The 23,156-nt window shown below is 30.8% G+C and overlaps 2 protein-coding genes across 23 annotated transcripts in view; both read right to left on the bottom strand.

Moving 5' to 3' along the window:
• Positions 1–754: 754 nt before the first annotated feature.
• LOC118446099 (carboxypeptidase B) lies at positions 755–5,883 on the bottom strand. 3 transcript variants are annotated; one of them, XM_035876373.2, is made up of 9 exons: positions 5,555–5,880; positions 3,937–4,317; positions 3,696–3,795; positions 3,120–3,222; positions 2,860–3,021; positions 2,458–2,665; positions 1,868–2,098; positions 1,565–1,749; positions 755–1,165 (listed from the first exon to the last, which is right to left on the bottom strand). In XM_035876373.2, exons 1-9 carry the CDS (start codon positions 5,779–5,781, stop codon positions 990–992), a joined length of 1,773 nt encoding a protein of 590 aa, XP_035732266.2. In that variant the 5' UTR covers positions 5,782–5,880; the 3' UTR covers positions 755–989. The 3 variants fall into 3 exon arrangements, with proteins under 3 accessions (XP_035732266.2, XP_035732265.2, XP_085512336.1); XM_035876372.2 differs by having other exon boundaries at positions 756–1,165; positions 3,120–3,225; positions 5,555–5,878; XM_085656210.1 differs by lacking the exon at positions 755–1,165 and adding an exon at positions 1,226–1,444 and having other exon boundaries at positions 3,120–3,225; positions 5,555–5,883.
• Positions 5,884–10,859: 4,976 nt separating this feature from the next.
• by (focal adhesion protein tensin) overlaps positions 10,860–23,156 on the bottom strand; it is a 172,506-nt gene continuing 160,209 nt past the window's right edge. For 16 of the 20 annotated variants that reach the window (XM_035876350.2, XM_035876351.2, XM_085663283.1 and 13 more), the window contains 12 exons: positions 23,048–23,156; positions 22,254–22,894; positions 18,666–18,879; positions 18,280–18,471; positions 16,427–17,257; positions 15,407–15,756; positions 14,869–14,958; positions 13,516–13,624; positions 13,219–13,405; positions 12,695–13,060; positions 12,172–12,454; positions 10,860–12,057 (listed from right to left, as the gene is read on the bottom strand). The exon at positions 23,048–23,156 is cut by the window's right edge. In XM_035876350.2, coding sequence (XP_035732243.1) covers positions 11,898–12,057; positions 12,172–12,454; positions 12,695–13,060; positions 13,219–13,405; positions 13,516–13,624; positions 14,869–14,958; positions 15,407–15,756; positions 16,427–17,257; positions 18,280–18,471; positions 18,666–18,879; positions 22,254–22,894; positions 23,048–23,156 — 3,532 coding nt within the window. In that variant the 3' untranslated portion in view covers positions 10,860–11,897. The remainder of the gene's footprint in view (positions 12,058–12,171; positions 12,455–12,694; positions 13,061–13,218; positions 13,406–13,515; positions 13,625–14,868; positions 14,959–15,406; positions 15,757–16,426; positions 17,258–18,279; positions 18,472–18,665; positions 18,880–22,253; positions 22,895–23,047) is intronic. The other 4 variants (XM_035876360.2, XM_035876352.2, XM_035876369.2 and 1 more) reach the window with 4 other exon arrangements.

Below are 23,156 nucleotides of genomic sequence, written 5' to 3'. Positions count from 1 at the left end.
ATGTACTCAAAATGATTGATATTATGTCATTGATCTTTATTATACATAAGTGTTTGCTGATGTTTTTTATTTTTTGTTTTTTTTTGGTAAAATATATGTATATATTCTTTCAATGTGTTAAGAATTAATCTTAACATGAGACACTTGTATTACATATCTCAATTAATACGATTTTATTCCATGATTTATTTCAATCGTGAAGAAAAAATAATTTTTATAAATTTTTATTAACATTTTTCTTTTTTCGGTATAAATCGAAATACCATCAAATAGAAAACAAATTATATATTTAAGAAATATGTATAATTTATATATTAATATTAATATGTATATATATATATGTATAACAATAATATAGTAATAATAATAATAATATTATATCTGTACACATGGCATTTGTATGCTCAAGTACATAATATAATTATTATTATAAATTTAATCTTATTAATCTTATTACAAGTCTTACATTAAACCATTTGAGAAAGTATTACATATAAATAATATCGTTGAAAGATTATTAGGTTAATTATGAAAAGTATATAAAAACCTGAGTAGTTTAGGGTTATCAACAATGGATAAATTCTATTATATGTATTTGCTCTATTATGTATATCTAGAATTTATTGAATCTAAAAGATTAAAAAAAAGAGAGAGAGAGAGAAAGAGAGAGAGAGAGAGAGAAAAAACATAGGTATAAGTTAAGTTTTTGCAATTAAAATACCTTCGTCTTTTCATTTCTAATTGCATTGTACGTAAATATATAATGTATTAAATTTTGACTAGTTATAATATGTCTTAATGAAAAAAAAAAAAAAACAAAAAAAAAACAAAAAAGAGAAACATTGCAATATAAATTAAAAATTCATACACATTAACAATGTTGTACTCGAGACAAATTGTATCTAAATATAGTATTGATCTATCGGCATATATAGATAATTTCTCTATTAAATTCAAGTAATCGAGAGATTCACGTAAATAGATTAGCGTTACGTGTTACATGTAACTAGACGTGCAATAGCTCGTATTCCAGCCCAAATTTCTCTTCCAGTTGGTACAATTTGTGTTGCCGGAAGTAGAAAACCATAAGTACCACGATCGCGAAGTTCAACGGTATAAGCATATTTTATTCCGGCTGTAACTTTGGCCCAATCGTCTGATGCTCCTAAGAAAGAAAAAAAAAAGAAAAAATAGATAAATAGATAAATCATATTTTTAAACTTCTCTTTATTTCCCCCTTCCCTTCTTTCTTCTTCTCTTTTTTTTTTTCCTACTTGACTTTATGTTTACAACCTCCACTATATCTACTACGTTATCTTCTTTTTATCAATAAAGATATTTGCGAGAATATATTGATTATTTTTCTAGCTTATCTCTTGATAATTAGTTTCCTTTTTATTAATTGTACTTGGACTTTCCAACCATCGTGAGAGATGATGATTATCTAAGTTTAATCATTGATAAAAAAAAAGAAAAAGTTCAATAGAAAAATTGAAGAAGCAAAAGACGATAAGCTTTCTAATTTCTAACACAATGTTATTAACGGTTTATCGGAAATTTATACCTGACGTTGGATATAAGAGATCAGCTGCTGGACCAGCTTGATAATGTGTACCATGAACTTTTGCTATAGCATTCACAGCTCTTCTAGCTATATTTGTTAACTCCGAATAATCAGCTGGACTTTCTCTGACATAAGCCCAAGGTGACAACCACATTTGTGCATATGAATGTAACGTCAAATACATTCTAAAAAATTAAATACATAGATATAGATATATACGTAGTATCCTTTATAAATATAAATATGTATATATATATATATATATTTTTTTTTTTCTTTTTGATATTTTTTTAGAAATTTTACCTAATATTCTGGCGATTAGCCATAATATATTCCGCAACTGCTTTAGTTTCAGGTTCAGAAAAAGCATAAGGACCAGCATAGGTTTCGTGACAAGGATCCAAACTAGTTCCACCATTGTTACGTTCACCCCATTGATATCCAAAATTTCTATTTGGATCTACTCCTTCGCATTTCGACCAAAACCATTTGGTATAATGTGACATCAAGTGAAACAAACTCGATGGTGAATATCTTAAATTATGAAAATTCTTATTTAGATTTTTTCTTGTTTTAATCACGTTTAGATATGTAAATATCTATTGAGATAAGAGATTTATAAAGTTTGAATAATATTAAATTAAATTATTAAAGTAATTTATAGATTTATAAAGGAACGTGTCATTGAAAAATAATCTTATTCAAAATTGGCATTCTTAAAAATTAAAATTTTCATAAAAAGTTTTCATAAAAATTTCCAAAATAGTTCTGCATTAATATATACGTAATATAAATATAATATGGTATCACATTGATATATCCATGACAGATAAATATGATTTTTATTAAAATATTTATTAAATATCGATAATAATTAAAGTATATTTATTTACCTGGCTTCGCGATCTCCATGATAACTTCGAGTTTTTCTCCAAAGTCGATCATACGTATGTGTGTACTCATATCCGTCGGGATTTGCAACAGGTAATATTATCCAATCCGAAAGGTCCAACAATTTCGTATAAGACGAGTTTCTTTCAACTAATTGACTTAAAATGTAAGTTGCAACGGCAACACTGATCCATTCTCGGGCATGCATACCTGTTCGAATAACAGGATCGGGGAAATAAAAAATTTTTTATTATCAAAAAAAAGAAGAAAAAAAAGAAAAAGAATTTTTATTATTATTAAAAGGAACGAAGAAAAGAAAAAGAGAAAAATTTAAGAAGTTCAAAATATATATATATATATATATATATATATATATATATATATATATATATATATATATATACCGGCGTCGATCCAGATCGCAGGTTTTGGTTCACCATCGCGTTTAAGGCCAGTCGATACTTTCGCCACTTTTATTGGTAATCCTTCATAACTATGACCGATAGTAATTATTTCTACCATAGTTGGATATCTGAATGCAAGATATTCCAAATATCTAAGGATTTCTATAAGAAAAAAATTTTCTCCCTTATCATTCATTATATCATTATTATCTAGATTTTATAATGACATTATATATTCTTAAAGAAAATAAATACAGTACCCCCATATCGATGATATCGTCTCCAAGTCATGGTATGTCCTTGATTGGTTACAAGATCAGCACGTTGTTCCTTAGACATCTTTGGATTTTGATAATTGATCGTCTTCTAAGACAAGGAAAGTTTCTAAGTCGTTAAGATTAAATAATGATAAAAGTTTTCTCTTTATTTAGGACAAAATATTTTTTTATTATTTACCTATGCTCATTTAGAAATAAACGAGAAATATAATGTGATTATTATCGTTTCAACGTTTAACAGAATTTCCCTTAATAGATAGAAAAAAAAAAAAATAGTCAATTGTGAAACTAGCACTCCTTTCTTTATTATTATCGTAGTTGAATAATAATATACTTGTCATAGAAAATATATCTCTACTCTTGTTCGTTAGATCACGAATAAAGATGTCAATTTGAAAAGTGCTAATTAAGTAATTATTAAGATTTTCTAAGATGGCCGCTTAAACGTAAGCGAAGAATTAGGTTTGTTTTTATTTTTTTTTCTTTTTTTCTTTTCATTCTTTTTTTCAGCCTTCAAACAGAGAACATTAATGTTAATTAAACGATAATAATAAGTACCTGTAGATCCGATATCAGTAGTTTAAAATCGATTTGATGACCCTTCAAATATTCTTTGACATCCGAGACAATGTCAGGCGCTATCACGACGTCGGTTGTCCTGTTGATAAAAAAGGAAAAAAAAAAAATTTCAATTATTTTTCATAACTCCAAAAAAAAAGTATTCCTTACATTTTACTTAAATCATTTTATTGATTAATTTACTAATCTTATTAATCGTTTATTAATCATTTAATTTTACCTATTCAATATGGGCTCATTCCAAAATTTAATATCGTCAGGCTCAGAATCCCTTAACTCACGTAATTCATTGATATGTTCCTCAGTGATAGGAAATATTCTTATCAATTGATGATTTCTATAACTAACTCTGTTGCCTCGTATAACTGAACTCTTCGTCTGTGTTCCCATCATACTATTTACAATATTATTTAAACTATTTGCCATTGCCGAGAATACAGATTCAACAGTACCAAATAAGGAAAATGATCTGTCATTGTCATCGTCTGACAATTTTCTCGATGAAATTCTATATTTTTCAAGATCTTCATCCTCATCCTCATATTCATCGTCATATTCATCGATAGGTATAGATTTATCCTTGTCATGATTGATAATAAAACTGAAAGAATACGATGAAAGAGATGACACGGTTGTATGTCGTTATTATTTTTTGACGTAAAATCATAGACGAACGATAAATCAAATTGAAGGATGAAAAGGATTCAGAAATGGATTCACATTTATCTTTTGTAAAAAAAAAGAACTCCGTAGAAAGTATGTTAACTATTATAATAAATGTTAATTATAAACACGAAAAGAGATGTATTGAGAGAAAGCGATTGATTATTAGTGAATGTTATACATGACACTTTTAATGAGACACTTGTCGCGCATAAATCATTAACTGTTAATCATTGACGCAGCATCCTTCTCTTTTTATTTTTATTGTTCTTTTATTTTTTTTATTTTTTATTTTTTTTCCCTTCGACGACCTTCTTTTTTTCCTCGCGACCGACTTTTATCTCAGTTTATCTGAAAGAAGGATGAGTAAAACATAAAAAATAGAAAAAACAAAAGAAGTTCATTCGTTCTCTCGGTCCACTTTGTTCGTTTACTGCTGACCGGATCGAAACAGACGAAGTGGAACGGCCCAAGCATTCTATCGTTGAGCTGCTGATCTTCTTTTACGTGCATCGAATAACTCGGAAGCGATTACTACACATTATATTGACAATGATTTTCAAGGTCGTAAATGAATTTAAAATTATATATATATATATATATATATTAAGATAAATATTTATATAATTTATATTTATATTTATGAATTTATGAAAAGTGTAAAATAGTGAATTATTTTACATAAATAGTATGCAAATGAATAGATTTATGAGTTTATTATATTAGCCTAATCGATAGTTACTTAAATATATACTCCTTGAAAGATTGTTCAGATTTCGTTCTATCTAATAATTTCTAATCAATATACATTAAATTATTTCACGACGTTTTAAACTATGAAAATCAAATTAATTTATAATTTTCCAGTAATAAGATATTAGAAAGATTGTTCATGTACTAATGATTATTTTATTATATGTAATATTTTTTAATACGATTACTATATTAATTTTTAATATTCCTATAATATAATGTCTTAGAAAAATCCTAATAAGTTTTCAAAAAGATTGTTTACGTTTTAACGACTATTTTATTTTCTCTCTCTCTCTCTCTCTCTCTCTTAATATTTATATCTAAAATTTTTCAATTACTATATCAATTTCTAACATTTCAACGTTGAGTATGATAATCAAATATAAATAAAAAAATTTGATCATAGTATAGTTATAACAAACCTTTCGGTGTTTTGATTTTCGTTCAATGAATCGTCCTTATCGTAAATAGTAATATTGATTATTTGTTCGTTGATCTTTCCGTAAGGTCCAGCATCAATAAATGTATCAAGAGTGATAACAACAAAGATTATGAATGTAAGACCGAAAGCCATCTTGGGCCTGATTCGGGCCAGGATACGCACGTTCGTTTCGAAAGTTTCTCGATGACTGACTTCGACTCTCTTCATGTGGCATAAAGTAGTTTCACGACCGGTTCGCAGTATGCATGTATGTATGTATACATATATACATATATGTATATATGTATGTATGTATATATGGGAACAAAAAAGAACTACTTACGGTTTCACTGTCCTGTTCCATGGTCTTATCTCTCTACTACGGAATTTCTTTTACTTGCTTTTGAATTATTTTAAAAAGAATTCGATCAAGAAAAAAAAAAGAAAGAGAAACGAAGACAAACACATACACATACGCACACATTATTTAGATCATATATTAGAATTTTTTTTTTTTACGTTTTCTCATCACCATCATAATCAATTTTCAACTATACGAGACACGTGATAATATTTATAATTATTATATTATATAATTAATATTTTTAATTACAGTAAATTTATCAAAAAAATATATATATATATATATTATTCAGATCCAGTAGAATCTTTTTTCAACGTAATTATTATCATTAGCAGTAACAGAAGCAATAGTAATTTTTATTATTTACGAAAAATGCAATAATATTTTTCATACAAATTATAATAAATCTGTTCAAATCTGTATATTTCGTTTTAGTTAAATATTTTAATTTTTCCGAAGAGAATATGTTTGTGAAAAATCATAAATATTAATGAGAAAAATTTCTATTTTCCTTATCCTTTTTCTTTAATTTTTCTTCTGCATTCATTCAAGTTTTTATAATTTTAAATTGAATCGAATTACTTGATAATCGCAAGGAATTATATAGAAAAATAGTACACGGTGAAAGTTATACATAGATTTACTCTGTAATGTGGGATTTACATTTGTTTTTAATTATCCACGTTATGACCCACAATGATGTTCTATATATGCCGTTATTTCTATAGCTCTTACTGACGTCATCGTTCGTGAAATCGCGCTTATTTAAACCTATACTCATAGAAACAGAAGTAGTCCTATTTTCATAGATTATAAAATGCATTTCATTGTTTCTCGATGTATGAATATATATACATATATATGTATACATATATATGTATATATACAATAATGATGATTGAGACGCAGGAAGCGACACCGCTATTATGGTTTTCACTTTCGGTGATGTGAATTCGTGACGTTCTCGGCACGTTCATGATCCTTCGTTTCTTTCTATTTTCTTTTTTACAACGATTTCAAGCATCGTTGGTCATTCGGTATACGTATTATTAGTTGTCTACGTGGATGAGATAAATTGAGAAGTAAAAGAAAATTAAAAAAAAAAAAAAAAGAAAAAGAAAAAAGAAAGGAAAGGGAAATAATGTAATATTATATTTTATCATTATGGGATAAAAGTTGACAGGAGAAGAAAGACGTGAAATAGAAAATGATGTCATTACGATTTTTTCTTATCAGTATTTAAATAGGTCGTTTCCCACCTTCCCAACCTCCTTATTCACACCTTTAATCATTTGCATTTCTTTTTTATTTATTAACATCAATGAATCTTTAAATGTACTTTTAGAAATATGTAAATGCATAATTGATTTTTGTAAAATATCTGTCAAATTGATAAATGAAAGGAAAGACAATGTTATCGTATAGTTTTTATCCGTTCGCCTGAAGATAGGCTATTGTTCATACATCTGCGTCTGCATGATATCGTACATAGGTATTATCGATCCTTCAGATCGAATATAAAATTCTTGTCGTAGATGTTTTGCCTTTGTTTTTCTTCTTTTCTTTTTTTATTCTTTTCTTAATTTTTATTTTTACTTTTATTTTAATTACTAATCATCTACATAATATGATTGAGAAGAATGAGATTATGATTTATGCTCTATGAATATGGTTTATTGTTGTTGTAGCTATACGATCATACCTATAAGGTACGTAACAGTACAATTATTGCGTGAACGCATACGGAGTAATGGGGTATAGCTTACTAATAATAATAATATAATAATAATATAATATAATATAATAATAATAATAATAATAATAATAATAATAATAATAATAATAATAAAATTTCTAATTATATAATGACTAATGTGTTAAATCAATATTATTACTCTGTTAGTCGGTTTTAGATGCTTACGAAAAAACGAACAGATGATAGAGAAAAAAGATCGGCAACGATCGCTAAAAGTTGCATTTAACGCAAAAAGGTACAAACGAGGGAAGGCTTTCGTTTTGGCTCGTCCTTTCGATAGAGACAATGAAGACGAGTTTATTAATATATAATTCGCACTTATTCCCTCTGTTCTCTCATCCTTTTCCTTTCTCTCTCTCTCTCTCTCTCTCTCTCTCTCTCTCTCTCCCTTTCTTTCTCTCTCTTTCTCTTTTTTTTTTTTGCTTCGTATTACGAAACAACAAACGTACACTTCGAATTTTGACTAGCACAACGTGTTATAACGAAAAAAAAATTTTCCTCTTCTTTCTGTCTTTTCTCAAGAACGAAGGATGGCGAGGAAGGAAAAGAAATTGGGAAAAAAAAAAATAGAGAGAAAAAGAAAAAGAAAAAGAAAAAGAAAAAGTAAAATTCACGATGATAAATTTTCTAATCTCAAATCGTACTTCTTAAACATGATTAATATAAAAAGATAAAATATAGAATATAGAATAAGATAGAAGAAGAGAAAAATCATCGATTACGGTAAAATATATTGCATTGCGACCGTCGAGGTTATATATCTATAAAAACACTGATAACGTAAAATACTGAGAAAAATTCTCTCTCGTATTACATATATATATATATATATATATATATATATATATATATATATATATATATGTGTATTTATGTGTGTGTGTGTTTGTTTTTGTGTGTGTATTTCTATGTGTCTGTATGTGTGTTTATGTATATATATATATATATATATATATATATATATATATATATATATGCAGAGATTTATTATTTTATATAATTTATATAATAATTATTATTCGTTCGTATAATAATTGACTGCTTACGTTCGTCCTCTCGCAAATTTCGTAATAAGGATTTATCTTATTATCAATTTGAGAACTAACGACGCACAATGGCAAGAACTTAGAATATCGCTCACAAAATAATACGTCGTGACGTTTCATTGCGCTCCGATATCATTAACTTTAACTTCCATGTACATTTCTTTCTTTATCCTTTCTTTTTTCCATTACTTTTTCCTTTCTTCTTTATTTTCCATTTCTTTTCTCTCTTCTTTTTCTTTCGCTTATCTTTCGCTTTTCTTTCCTTTCTTACTTTTTTAATTTCTTTTTTTTTCTCCCACATCATCGACGTCGATTCTCAATCGACGAAAAAGAAAAAACATTTCCATTGTATTTCCTTTAAGGCGCCAAGGGTATTTCTTTTATTTACAATTATTTATAATATCGTCCACTTTATTTATCGGAGGAGTACGATATATATGTATATATATATATATATATATATATATATATATATATATATATTATCGAAGTTTATATAGTATATAGTATTTTTTATATACCTACATGTGTTTATATGTATACGTATGCTCTGTAACGATGTAACATTTTTATTAAATATTACTCGAGAGTCTCAAGTACGATATAATAAATGGAATGTATCATAATGATAAATATAAATTTAGATTTATATTCATTATATGAAAATAATTGAAAGATGAAAAATTCTTATGTCAAGGAATAAAGTTTTTTCTTCTTTTCTTTTTCTGTTTTTTTTTTTTTTTTTTTTTTTTGTGAATAAGATAAACGAAACATTTCGTTGATATGAATTCTTTTTTCCTTTTATTTATTTATTTTTCTCTTTTATAGTGAATACAATTCTGAATTTATATCCACCTATTTTGATACATCCTGTATGTATGTATGTATATATATATATATATGTGTATATGTATATATATATATGTATGTATGTATGTACGTATATATGTATGTGTTTCTACTAATTTTCGGTATATGTTTAAGTTACGTTTAACGTATCAATTCATTACGACTCTTCGATAAGTTTCATATACGTTCATTTTAAGTTTAGTGCTGTTAGATATAATCGGTTAATGTGAAATTCTTTTTATCAATGAAAAATATTTATTAAATAATAAAACGAAAGCAAAATATTTCGACGATCGCATCGAGCTGTACGATATCAAGATAATGTGACGAAATGATTGTGTATAAAACAAAAAAAAAAAAAAAAAAAGAGAAAAGAAAAAAAAAAGAAAAAGGAAGAAAGAAAAAAAGAGAGAGAGAGAGAGAGAGAGAGAGAGAGAGAGAGAGAGAAAAGAATTATCACAAATTATCTGTAAATTTGTGAAAATATTTATTTATGTATAATACGCAGTTTTATCAAAAGAGGGATTATCGTTCTTTCGAATTCGTTCAATGCTTATCGAAGATCTAGCATCGCTTTAATACATTCGCGTATATTAATTCTTATGACGTGTAAATGCATATATGCATTTAATTAGAAAAGAAAAAGAATATAATAGAATAGAATAGAATAGAATAGAATAGAATAGAAAAGAAAAGAAAGAAGAAAAAGAATATGTTAATAAGATCAAACGGAAAAGGAAATTTTACGTAAGAAAATATTACGTTCACTTTCGATTAATAATCGATATAATTAATTATCGATTAATTTTCATGCGTCCTTCATACACATCATTTTTACGAGAGGATTTATTTCTTACGAAGTACGATAAAGATCGAGAAATGTTTTTTATATAATATTTGCAATCCAAAGGAAAAAAAAAAAAAAAAAAAAAAAAAAAAGAAAAAGAAGAAAAATAAAAAGAAAAAAGAAATATGAAAGAAAAGAAAAAAATACTGTAAATGAATTTTATGAAACAATTTATATTCTCGTACACTCTTTACGAAGTATTATAAAAATCGAGAAATATTTAAAAGATATTTATACAGATTTCAAATGAATTTTGATTTTACTGAAAAAAATTTATATTTTATAAAATGACCTATAATTTATATGCGTATATATATATATATATATTTTTATTTATTTTTTTTTTTTTTCGACATTACCCTACTTCGTATCGTTCGTTAATCGTCACTATGATATTCTCTACGTTTTAAATAATAACAATGTAACGATGGTTAATAACAATGATTTTCTATTTTTGTGTTTTTCTTTTTTTTTTTCTTTTTTCAAATTCTCTTTCAATTCGTATGCGAGGACGAATATCGAAATGAAAGGAATAATATTTCAGCTAATTTCTTCGTTTTTAATCCATTCGCTTAATCGTATTACGTTATCATTGTGTTTTTAAAGATAGATCAAAAACTCGAACGTTCGTTTCCCTATATAGTGATCATAACAACGATTAGATCGTTTATATATCTACCTCATAGTAACTCGTACAGATTTTTGCATTTATCTCAATCTATTCCAATCGTATCTACTTTATATCTCTCAAGTATACTTCTTTTTTCTTTTCTTTTTTTTTCTCTTTTTTTTTTTTTTTTTTTTTTTTTTAATGATGAACTACATTTATTTGTCATTTTACGTGACAATTTAACGATTCGCGATCGCACAGATAACGTTATTATTTATCATTGGAATTAGACGACTTGTTTTCTATATGACGACATTTTCTATACGAGAATCGAAATTTTCTTTTCTTTTTTCTTTTTCTTTTTTTTTTTTTTTCTTTTTTCATTTTATTTTGTTAACACACGCATGTCTCGTAAATTAATAGGGTTTTTAATTTTTCTTTTTTTTTCTTCTTCTTCTTTTCCCTTGTTTTCTCACTTTGTTGTTGTTATTTCTCTCTCTCTCTTTCTCGGTCAAATACGTTCGTTAATTAATTAATTAATAATTTCTTATCACTTTTCAAGCGACAAGTTATGCCTTAATTTAGAATAAATTAAGATTTGAATTTCTTTTCTTTTCCCTTTTCTTTTTTTTTTTCTCTCTTTTCTTTTCTTTCTTCTTTTTTTCTCTTTTCCTCTTTATCTGTTTCTTCACTTTTTCCTTCAGTCAAATATCAATTCGAAGTGTAATAATTTTTTTTATAGCTTTTCAAACGACAAACCTTTTCTCATTGACGATGGATTATAATATCTTTCATTATTGCGAAATCATTATCTTTTGTTTGTATATATCGATTAGATCGTAAGATTGACATAATAATCGACGAATCGTAATTTATACGATATTGGCCTTAGCGATCGAGTTGCCCATCATGACTTTATTGACGAAATTAACGATGGCCGTTGCTGGTTGTTCCGGTTCCAGCTCGGCGAACACGTGACATTGATTGTCTGATTTGTGAGCGGGTTTTCTTGCTACGAATCCGAAGCAACGACTAGAAAGAGAAAATATAAATGAGAAAGAAACATTAGAAATTAAATGGGAGATAAGAAATGATGTTATCAAAAAGAAAGAAAAACCAAGAAAAATTAATCCAAATGATACTAACTGTGCGCTGATTGGTCGTCCAATATCTTCACCGGTAAAATCCCAAGTACGTTCATCAGTATCTAAACCGCAATAACTGATGTTGTTCGTAGGATAATGTCTACGGAAGAATAATTTCCTTGCGTTATCCGTCAGTGTTATACCTTGAGTGGAGACCTTGAAATGAACGATGGTCGCACTCGGCAAAGGTTTTTGTTCGAACAAAGTACTTATAGCTTTTTTGATAGCTTGAGGCCCGGTCAAGGATTCTGTGTCGACGGTGAAAAGATAAAGAACGTTGCAAGCTATAACAAAAAGAAAAAAACAAACCTATATATATATATATATATATAATCATAAATATTATTTCTATTCATCAAGAAATATTATTCCTATTGTAAAAAAAAAAAAGGAGTAGTTGGAAGGGAGTACGAGTCTGGGATTATTGTTGTTGTTGTTGTTGTCGTTGTTGTTGTAAAAAGGAAAAGAAGGAAAAGAAGACTGGCGGGAGGGGGGGGCAGGGAAAAAAAGTTCTTATAACTGACCAGCTCCCTGTGCAAGAAGTTGTTGTGCACTATTCGTAGCGGGCGAATCCAAAGCTCTAGCAGCAGCTTCTGGTTCAGGTACTAACAGTTGACATGGTAATGCCATTGCCATCAAGCTGTGTTGATAAACTAATGCTGACAAAGAACTAAAAACTGGTTCGTTCGCGCATCCCTTCAGTCTAACTCCACGTGAGGTTGGCTCGATCAAGAAATGCCTGACGAGTTCGCTTGATGGATCTCTAGGACTACTAGGCGCACCAGGTGGTGGTGTTGCCACTTTCAATGCTAAACCAAACGCACCCGGGAAAGAATTGCTGTCTCTTACTACGAACGTACCCGGTGTGGCATCCTTCAGCATTGAAATTGCTATAAAAAGAACAAAAAAAAAAAAAAACAAAAAAAAAAAGAAAAAAGAATAAATAAATAAATTAATTAATCAATAGTGATAGAGATGAATGAATTGTATATATGCACGAATAAACATCAACAATGCACGAATGAACAAACATTGTAAAAATTTATACCTTGTTCTCGAGATATATTTGGTTTGTACCAGATCCTGCTGGTATCTCGTACGAATTTTACGTTAATGTCAGCGACCTCTTGAGGTTCACTGTTCGAATGAATACTCGAACGTCTTGATCCATAATACTGCACCTGTGGAGACGACTGACCACCACCGCTGTTGATAGATGTGTACGACGTAGCACTCTACATGTCGATATTTAAGTAAATAAATAAATAAATAAATAAATAAATATATATATATATATACGTATATTCATTTTATTAATTAATTTATTTTTTACATAATTAATTACCTTCGGACTTTGGGCAAATTCAACGTGAGTTGGAGTACCAGGGCTATGTGAAATAGCCTGAGCCTGTGATATCGCAGATTCGCCTATCGGAGAAACAGGTCGGTCCTTGCTGCAATGAAAATGTACAGATCGTTTTTAGAAATGGATTTATTATAACGACGTAACTCTCGATACATTCGTGCAAGCCAATGATTTATAAATGGTATAAATCTCGTGCAGAAGTAACGACGTAGCATCGTGATCAAACGTTGAAACGCGTGTGTACGCTCTATATAAAGAGCGATAAAGAGATTCGTAGAAGATCAACGACAGTGAGTAAGCAGATGTTATTAAAAGATGGATTAACAGGAGGAAATGTTTGTGCGCGCGCGTATATATGCGTCCGCTCGCACGAAAAATAGATACAGAGAGATAAAGAGAGATAGAGGTAGAAATAAAGAGAAAGAGAGAAATAGAGAGAGAGAGAGAGAGAGAGAGAGAGAGAGAGAGAGAGAGAGAGAGAGAGAGTACACAGCAAGAAAAAGAGAATAATACATATAAGATCTATGTTCTGGTATGATTCTGCATGAGAATAAAGGATCAAAGAAATGATCTTTTTATTTCGTCCCTTTTTACAATGTTTCTAATTTATTTATGCACGTTCCGCACTGAATTGCATAATATCGTAATAGAATGCTATACTAACTCACGATGCAGGAAGGAAAATTTCAGCTCTCGTTAGTTAGCTTTTCATGAAAAGTGCAATAACAAGTAAGACCTTTGTGCAATCGTATTATAAATTATTTTCAAATCGATATTTAAATCATCGGAATTAGATCGTTTTGTGTGCATTTAAAGGAGATATATATCTATATATACATATGCATTTCTCGTGGAAATAAAGTCACGATCGAATTGCTTATTATATATATATATATTTTTTTTTGTTATATATATACATATATATAACAACATCGATATTCATGGTTCATTTGCGTTAAGATTATATATACATATATATAAAATATTTATATATCGGGATCCGTGCAGTCGCATACTCCTATGTATATACATAACGCTTTAATGTAACGCAGTTGATCGTTAGTGTACACTAACACGTAGCTTGTTTAGTAACACCACAGGAATACAAATGTGTAATGGGGGGGGGGGGGTCAGTAGGGGAAAAAAAACAAACAAAAAAAGAATGAAAAAGAAAAAAAAACAACAACAAAAAAAGGAAGAAAATGAAGTGTATCCTTGTGATCCGATACACGATCGACACCAATAAGGATTATTGTTATTCATAGTATCACTCTTGATCGTTGGTATATCAACGATCTCGAAACGTATCACATACTTTTCGTAATATATTACCTATAGTCGAACGACGCCGATTGGTTAGTGAGCGGCCATCGTTTGTTATGCGTTTGTTTAAGCGGCCCGCTTGCTGGGAAACTCAAGCGTCTAGAATAACGAATATCATTCTTCATTCATCGTCGTCATTCATTTATGATCGAATTATGATAGATCAATTTAAATGACATATCTTTCTTTTCTGTTTTTTTTTTTTTTTATTTTTTCTTTCCTTTTATTTTTATTTTTATTTTTATTTTTCTCTGCGACATTATGGACTATTCATTAAACAAAAAAAAAAAAAAACAAAAAAAAAAACAGAAATTGATCAACGAAATCCTGAAATTATTATATTATACGTATAGCCTATTCGTTGTTGGCTCGATCGAAGTCCTCCATCTCTTTTCTTTCTTCTTTTTCTTTTTTTTTTTTTCTTTCTTTCTTTCTTTTTGTTTTTTGCATTTGTTCAAACGAATATTATAATATAAATTAGAATGAAAGAAAAGAAATGTAATGAAATGAAAAACGATGAAAAATATAAACAATTCAATGCTCTTACCGTTGTGTTGTCGGACTCTTGGGTGGAAGTCCCGTTTCCTTAGAGACTTCCCTTCGCTCCTCGATATAAATCGTTCGTTCGGCATTATAATTTCCAAGATTGTTGTTGTTACTATTACCACCGGTAGCTTCCACTCCGGTAATATTATTATTATTGTTGTTGATGTTGTAACTATTGTTGGACATGACATAGCCACGATCGGAGGCGAATGTTACAGTTGGCGATGCATTATTGACATAAGGAGTACGTGGATGTACAGGGAATGCAGGTGTTTGCGGTCTCGAAACTCCTACTGTACTTCCGGGACTGACGCTTCTCTCGGTCCACGATGACGCCGAGTCATTGTGGGACTAAACAAAAGAAAATATAAGAACGATCACCTTAATACGAAATATTGCCTTCTCTTTCTCTCTCATTCTCTCGATCACAGGGAGAAAGAGAGAAAGAAAGAAGAAAAGAAAACAAAAGATAAAAAAAGAAACAGAAAAAAAAATCCAAGAAAAAAGATTTAACTCGTTCGACGTGAAAAACAGGATCGTGCAGATAATAATCGATTAAAGATAATTATATATACGTATATATATATATATATATATATATATATATATATATATATATATATATACGTATATATAATTGAAACGGTTCTATGTGCGTACCAGGCTAAGCAATGCATTTTCCAAGTCTGTTTGGTGCTAGGAAACAAACGGATGCTAATGAAATTTCTAATATATATATATATATATATAAAAAAAGAAAAAAAAAGTTTTACGTGCGTTTCACCCGATGAATATCATTATTAGGAAACAAATACATATCCGAGTACGTAGTATTATTATTTTCGAAAAGGAATACGATCAGCACACCGTGTTTATGCGCTCATTATGTGTATGAATGTAACGTGTACGTTTGGGTATGCATGTGCTCGTTTAAGATATTCTCCTTTGGTAGTAATCCATCAATCAAGCTTAAGTTTAATTCGCGCGTGACGATTGAGAATGTTTGCGTGTAAGGACAAACCTGGGTACAATTCTGCCATGCTTTTGGCGACTGGTTAGGGGAACAATTAGTGGCAATGCTAGCGACGTTGTTGTTGACCGTTGTCGCGGTCGCATCTATAGTTGTATGACCATGATCATTCTCAATCTTGTTAGTCGCGGAATTGGATGAGGGTGAGCGAATAGGCGATATCTCAGCCAATGATCGAATGAGGCTCACGAGAGGATCTCCTTGATTAAGTGGGACAGATGTTTGTTGATCGACCACCGCCAAAAGTCCTCCTTCATTTTGGCCACTGCCATTGTTGCTTCTGTCGTTTGTTGTCGTCATTGTTGTCATTGTTGTCATTGTTGTTGCTGTTATTGGCGCTGTCACTGTCGTCGTTATTGTTGTTACATCGTTGTTATAATTTCTCGAATAATTTTGATACGTCGTTGTTACGCGATTTCTCGACTCTGGTCTCGACGGTCTAGCCAAAGTTCCAAAATTTTTCTCGTGAATAATTGCCCGTTTGCTTTGTTCGTGACCATTTTCCATGGTGCTGGAAATGTTATTCATCCCGTTGTTATGTTGTTGTTGTTGTTGTTGTTGTTGTTGTAGTTGTAGTTGCTGCTGCTGTTGCTGTTGCTGCTGTTGTTGTTGTTGTTGTTGTTGTTGATGTTGTAGGAATTGTTGTTGTTGTTGTCTATGCTCACGCAGGAAGGCATCGGTACGTGCAAAACTATCGCTTCTAGATTCTGGACGAGGTGGTTGTTGCTTCTCCAAGTTAACCGGACTATCCGATCGACGTTGCATTCCTGTGCTTAAGGGTGGATCGGCTGCAAATACTGCGCGGGGGGATGACGGAGGGCTCTGGAAAGCAAGCCAAGCGCTTCATGCTAGGAAACTAGTGTTCTATCACCCCTTTTCGTTTTTGCATTTTGTTTAGACACATAAATTATCATTACCGTTATATTATATGATCATTATGATTATTATTATGATTATTATTATTATTATTATTATTATTATTATTATGCTTATTATTTATAATGAATTATGTATTTATACGTGTAAGTATACATCATCGGTAGAAGTGCAAAAGAAAAGGAGGTTTTTCAAAGCGGAAATTCTATCGCAGCTAGCTAGCTGTAATATTGTATTCGTCGTTGTGTATGTTGATCATTGGAGTTCTAATTCTAATTTTAAGCTTAAAGCATTACCGACCGAATGGGGGGGGGCGATGGTGGTGGGGGGTGAGGGCTGGGAGTTTGAGTAAAGGCCCTTCTTTTTTTTGATTTTGCTTCTAAACGTATCTATCTAAATATCTAAACGGTGCATTCTTTGACTATCGTACATACATATGTATAAATATATATATATATATATATATATATATATATATATATATATATGTATAACATTAATAAATTTGATCTAAAGTGCAATCTATCGTGCCACTGTATTTTTTTGTACTATCGTTTTTACATGAACATTTATTTTTAAAATTTTTATCATATAGATCATGAAAATGTTTATCGAATTAATATCACCGATCGGTATGATATTTTTAAATGAATAAAAAGATAAATAAAAGAAAGAAGATTTATATAAAAGAAGAAAAGAAAATGAAGAACGATGAATATTCAAGTATATTCTCACTTTGTTCTTTTTTTCTTTTTTTTTTTTCTTTTTTTTTTTTTTGGTACCATCATCTATGCGTAGAAAATTTTGATTGAATGATCGACGTAAAGAACGTGCACGATGAATTTCACCGATCGGTATGACATTCTTAAATGAAAAAAAAAAAAAAGAAAAAAAAAATAAATAAAAACAAAAAAGAAAAAAAGAATAACAAAACGAAAAATGATATGATCCAAGCATAATTCTCTCACCTGACCGTCGCTGTACTTTCGATACTCGTAAGCTCTCTTCACAGAGACGAATGGTCGTTCGTTCATGCTTTCGGCTCTTGGTCTGCCGAGAATACCGCTACTAGTGCTGCCATTGTACTTACGACTACTCGATCTTTGCGGGAGCAAAGGACTTGCCGGTGCCGAGGTGTAAGGGGTCGTTTTCGTTTGGGTCTGGTAGATGAGAGAAGAAGAAAAAAAAAAGAGAAGAAAAAAAAAAGAAAAATAAATGAGAAAGAGAGAGAGAGAGAGAGAGAGAGAGAGAGAGAAAAAAAGAAATAAGAAATGAAAAGAAGTAACAAAATAAAAGACGATTTAATCTACCTAAAATATTGTAATCAATTGAAAAATCGTTTCTAATGATCTACCTGATTAGAAATTGAACTTGGTATCCATGTATCGTCGTCGTCGTCTAATACTGCCGAATCGCTGGCATAACCGTCATGCCTTAATCTTCCCCTTTGATAACTACGAAGCTCTCCGATAACACGATTTCCAGTTTCCTGTCGCCATATTGTTTTAGGACTTTTCTCATCTCTCCTCGCGGCCAGTTTCAATTGTTGTTGCCTCAGCCAAGATAATCTATAGTAACGATTCAATGAAATTATGTTAATAATGTCTTAGGATATCGCGTTGGAATAGTTTCCGCTATATAATCATTATTTTACTTTCCCATCTCCAGTCATTCGACCAGTCAACCCTCATACCACCATTTCTTATCGATAAGTTAGCTACGACAATTGTGCCCGAACATTCCTTCGTACTTTCTTATCTCATTTAAACTTCCATATTAGTGCTTGAAATCGGCTAACACAATGAACAATGCGATGGACTATGATACTATCGGAACTAACGGTGAATAAAGAGAATGTAGAAGGTAATCAGTGTAAGTCACGTTACAGTTCGATGGATACGATAACTATGTTTCAAGAATGGACAAAACTTTTTTCGATAGTTCATTCATTTCCATAAGGAACTTAACGGTTTTAATATATCGGTCAAATGTATTATATAATTATTTTTCTATCGTTCTTTTTTTCTTGTTTTTTTTTCTTGTTTCTTTTTTTTTTTTGTTTTTTTTTTTTTTTTTTTTAATGAAACTTAAAAAGAACTTCAAGTATTTTATCGTTTCCTAAAGGAGAGAGTTCTATCGGTAGGAGAAGGAGAATGGGGAGAAGAAAAAAAATAAGAAAGAAAAAGAAGAAGAAGAAGAAGAAGAGGAGGAGGAGGAGGAGGAGGAGAGAACTTTATTGAAGCAGAAAGAATGACGGAAGTTCGTGCTCCAGAAGAAAATTATAAGAGACTTCGAGGAACGTTAGTATTGTGTATATACCTACTTTCTGTTCAAACGATATCCGTATCCGAGTGTCGTACCTTTTTGGTTTACAGAGTTATGAAAGATGAAGAGAAAAAGTTTAGAGAAGAGATACGTATATGTACATTGGAATGGAATCTATAACGGGATTGGAAATAGCCGAAAGAAAAAGTGACAAAAAAGAAAAAAAAAGAAAAATAAAGAGTAATGCCGAAAGATGGAATGAGAAAGACAAAAATAAAGAGAGGGAGAGAGAGAGAGAGAGAGAGAGAGACAGAGAGATCAAGACTTGAAGACTTCAGTTCTCGATCGATTAAAATCGTCTCGTTTATATTATATTTACAATTATATAAGATACCGACTAAGAGTCTTAAAATAGACATCTTCGTTATCATAACTCCTTGTCAATAATGAATTTCACGATATTAATACGTTAAATGACGACGACCGTTCCGAATATTTTCGTTTTGAAAGTTGACGTTTTGAAATTTAATGAGAGAAAAAAAAGTCGATTAAATGTTTAATGAAAAAAAAAAGAAACTTATTAAATCTAACAGAAAAAAATTTCTTATTTCGTCAAACTATAATAACGAATCAATTTTCGAATAAATACTAAAGTGGATTAACATTGAACGTCGGAACACGAACGAGGCCGCAAACCGAAAAGGTTCGAGCTAAAGAGAAGAAGTTCTTTTAGCTTTGAGAAAGTAGACCTGCCAAACGTCTGTCGGTCTTCTCGACCATAAACGTCGCAGTCGTTTCTCTCCACCGACGCAGTCAAGCCGCTCTTTGTAAATACCCAACGACGAAAAAGAGAGAAAGAGAGAGAGAACGAAAGAGAGAGAGAGAGAGAGAGAGAGAGAGAGAGAGAAAGAAAAGACTAAAGAATTTCGCATTTGGTTTCTCATGAACGAACGAGTAACCAAGCTCGCTCGAAAAGATGGAAGAAAGCAAAGTCGACGTACATATATGTATGTAAGAGATGGTATCCATCCAATGGCATGAAAGGAGAAGAAAGAAGAAACAGAAAGAGAGAAAGAGAGAGAGAGAGAGAGAGAGAGAGAGAGAGAGAAGCCGTTTATTTTCACGGCTTTAGGTAACACGCGTCTGTGTAAAATGGGCCCCACATGAGTTTACCAACGATCCTTCTTCCTGTCTCGATTTTCCTCGAACTATGAAATTAACACGTGGATCATAACGTTTGTCTAACGTTTTCCGAAATATTTTCTCTCATCGTTATGACGAAGGCCATCGTTCAAAATATAGACATTCAAGGTTTCAAACTAATTCAGATTATATCTGATTTATAATCAAATTCAAATGATTACTCTCGGCAATGAAAATTTTTCTTCCCGCGTAATTTAATTATTAATATCTAAATAATCAAGTATTTTCGCTGCTTTAACGTTCCTCTTTTTTTTTTTTTTTTATTTCGTTTTGTTTCGTTTTATTTTATTTTATTTTCTATATTACCTACGTCCATGGGATTTCGATAAATTTCCTCGAACAATTAATTAACACGATCGTATTACGTTATTACGCTTAACTTTTCTTTTTCAAAATTATTGCCCATCCCTTCCATCATTTTATTCTTCAAAATCTAAATGTTCAATGTTTCGTGCCAATTTAGACATTCGATGGAATAAAATGAAGGAGATACTTAACGACAAAAAAAAGAAAATGTTCACACTTGCAAGTTAATTAATACCCAATTAATCGATTCCTTTTTTTGTTGCCTTTAAGATTTATCGATGAAGGAAAAAGAACAAAAAAAAAAACAAAAAAAAAAAAAAAAAGAAGAGAAAACAGAAAGAAAGAAAGAAAGAAAGAAAGAAAGAAAGAAAGAAAAAAAAAAAGAAAAAAAAAGGTGTAATCGATCGTTTCGTTTTCTTTCTTCTCATTTCTTTTTTTGTTTTCTTTTTGTTTTTGTTTTTGTTCCTTTTTCCCTCCTTCCATTTTATTTTTATTCCCCGCGTCTATCGCATTTCAAAACGCGTTTCGTTTTTCTTACTTCAAGCATGCATTATAAACGGCAATGACTCAAAACGACCGCATTTACCATTCCTGGCAGAAATACGACGAGAAGTGCCGTAACCATTGCTACGAGTATGGGTAGACAATTTATTAATTGTGTCTCGCCGAGACTCGCGGAACCTTTCTCCTTGCCTCTCTTCTCTTTCTCTTTCTCTCTCTCTCTCTCTCTCTCTCTCATTCTTTTTTTTTCTCTCTGTCTTTCTATTTCTCTCGCTTTCTTTTTCTTTCTCCTATACCTCGACTCTTTCATTGCTCTTTTGCGGTGCCCGTTTCGGAGGATGTATTGCGACACGCATGCTGTCGACCCAGTGCGTTGTCTCGAAGCTCTGCCAGAGAAACGACCACGGCTTGTTCGTAGTTTTCTCTTTGCTTAATTCCATGAAAAAACACCTAATCTTTCTCTCTCTCTCTCTCTCTCCCTCTTTATGTTTTCTCAAAGCTAAAAAGGATCCATGATATATCGGCCGAATAAGAATGGAACGGACTCGGAGAATGAATTATATTAAAAGATTTTTCTTTTCCTTTTTTGTTTGTTTGTTTGTTTTTTTTTTTTTTGTTATCTTCTTCCTCTTATAAAATTAATATCGAAAAAGTATATTTTACTTACCCGTCGACGTGATCGGGGGTGTTTTTGATAGGACCATTCGCGAACTCTGGCGGTGGATCTGGTGTATTTGGGCTTAAAGGGCTGATAGGTCGTCTTGGATTAGCATCGCCAAGAATATCATCGAAATCTACGACTGGTGCTGTACCACGTACCGATGCCTTTCTAACCAAGGAAGGTGATGATAATTTTTGATGTTTGATCATATCGGTTGTAGCACCGTAAGAGAACGGTTGACTCGTTTGTCTCGCGTGATAAGGAATGTCCTCGTCGATAAAGTCGATGTTACCGGATGGAGAGAATGAATCGACGTGTTGCTTTCTACCATATATATCTGCCGTTGATTCGGATATTTTTCGATCAGGTGAAACACGGTACTCGTAATCCTCCCTACGGTGTTCCACGTTTTTCGGGCTATCTCTATATTCGTTCTTTAACGTGCTATAGCTAGACGTGCTAGAGTTGTAAGGCGGACTGGATTCTTTGGCGACGCTATAACTTCTGTAGGAATCCTTCAAGGTCGAATAAGTTGATGGCGCATGGCTACTACTGGTGTGACTACTGTAACTACGATTTTCTTGGACGTAAATCTTCTCGTTTCTATCCGGTCGAGCATAATCCTCCGTAGGAGGGTCTGGCATCGACTAAAAATATCAATATAAAGAGAATATACTTGGTTAATCTTAACTATCGTATTACAAATCGAATAAGATTCTTACTAGGACAGATAAGTACCTATATATAAATATATATATATATATATACATACATACATACATATATAGATATCTATTTACCTCAACGGTTAGCATCATATCGTGCAGAAGTTTATCAAGATCACCGTGAGCCTGATTATCCGGCTCGTGTTCAGGTGGACTTGGTCTTTGAGGTGGAGCACTGCTGATA

Source organism: Vespa mandarinia, chromosome 1 (assembly GCF_050613455.1).
Source record: "Vespa mandarinia isolate Hongniang chromosome 1, ASM5061345v1, whole genome shotgun sequence".
Classification (NCBI taxonomy): domain Eukaryota; kingdom Metazoa; phylum Arthropoda; class Insecta; order Hymenoptera; family Vespidae; genus Vespa; species Vespa mandarinia.
The sequence above is the reverse complement of the archived record's forward strand: the minus strand, read 5'-3'. Positions and strand labels throughout refer to the sequence as shown.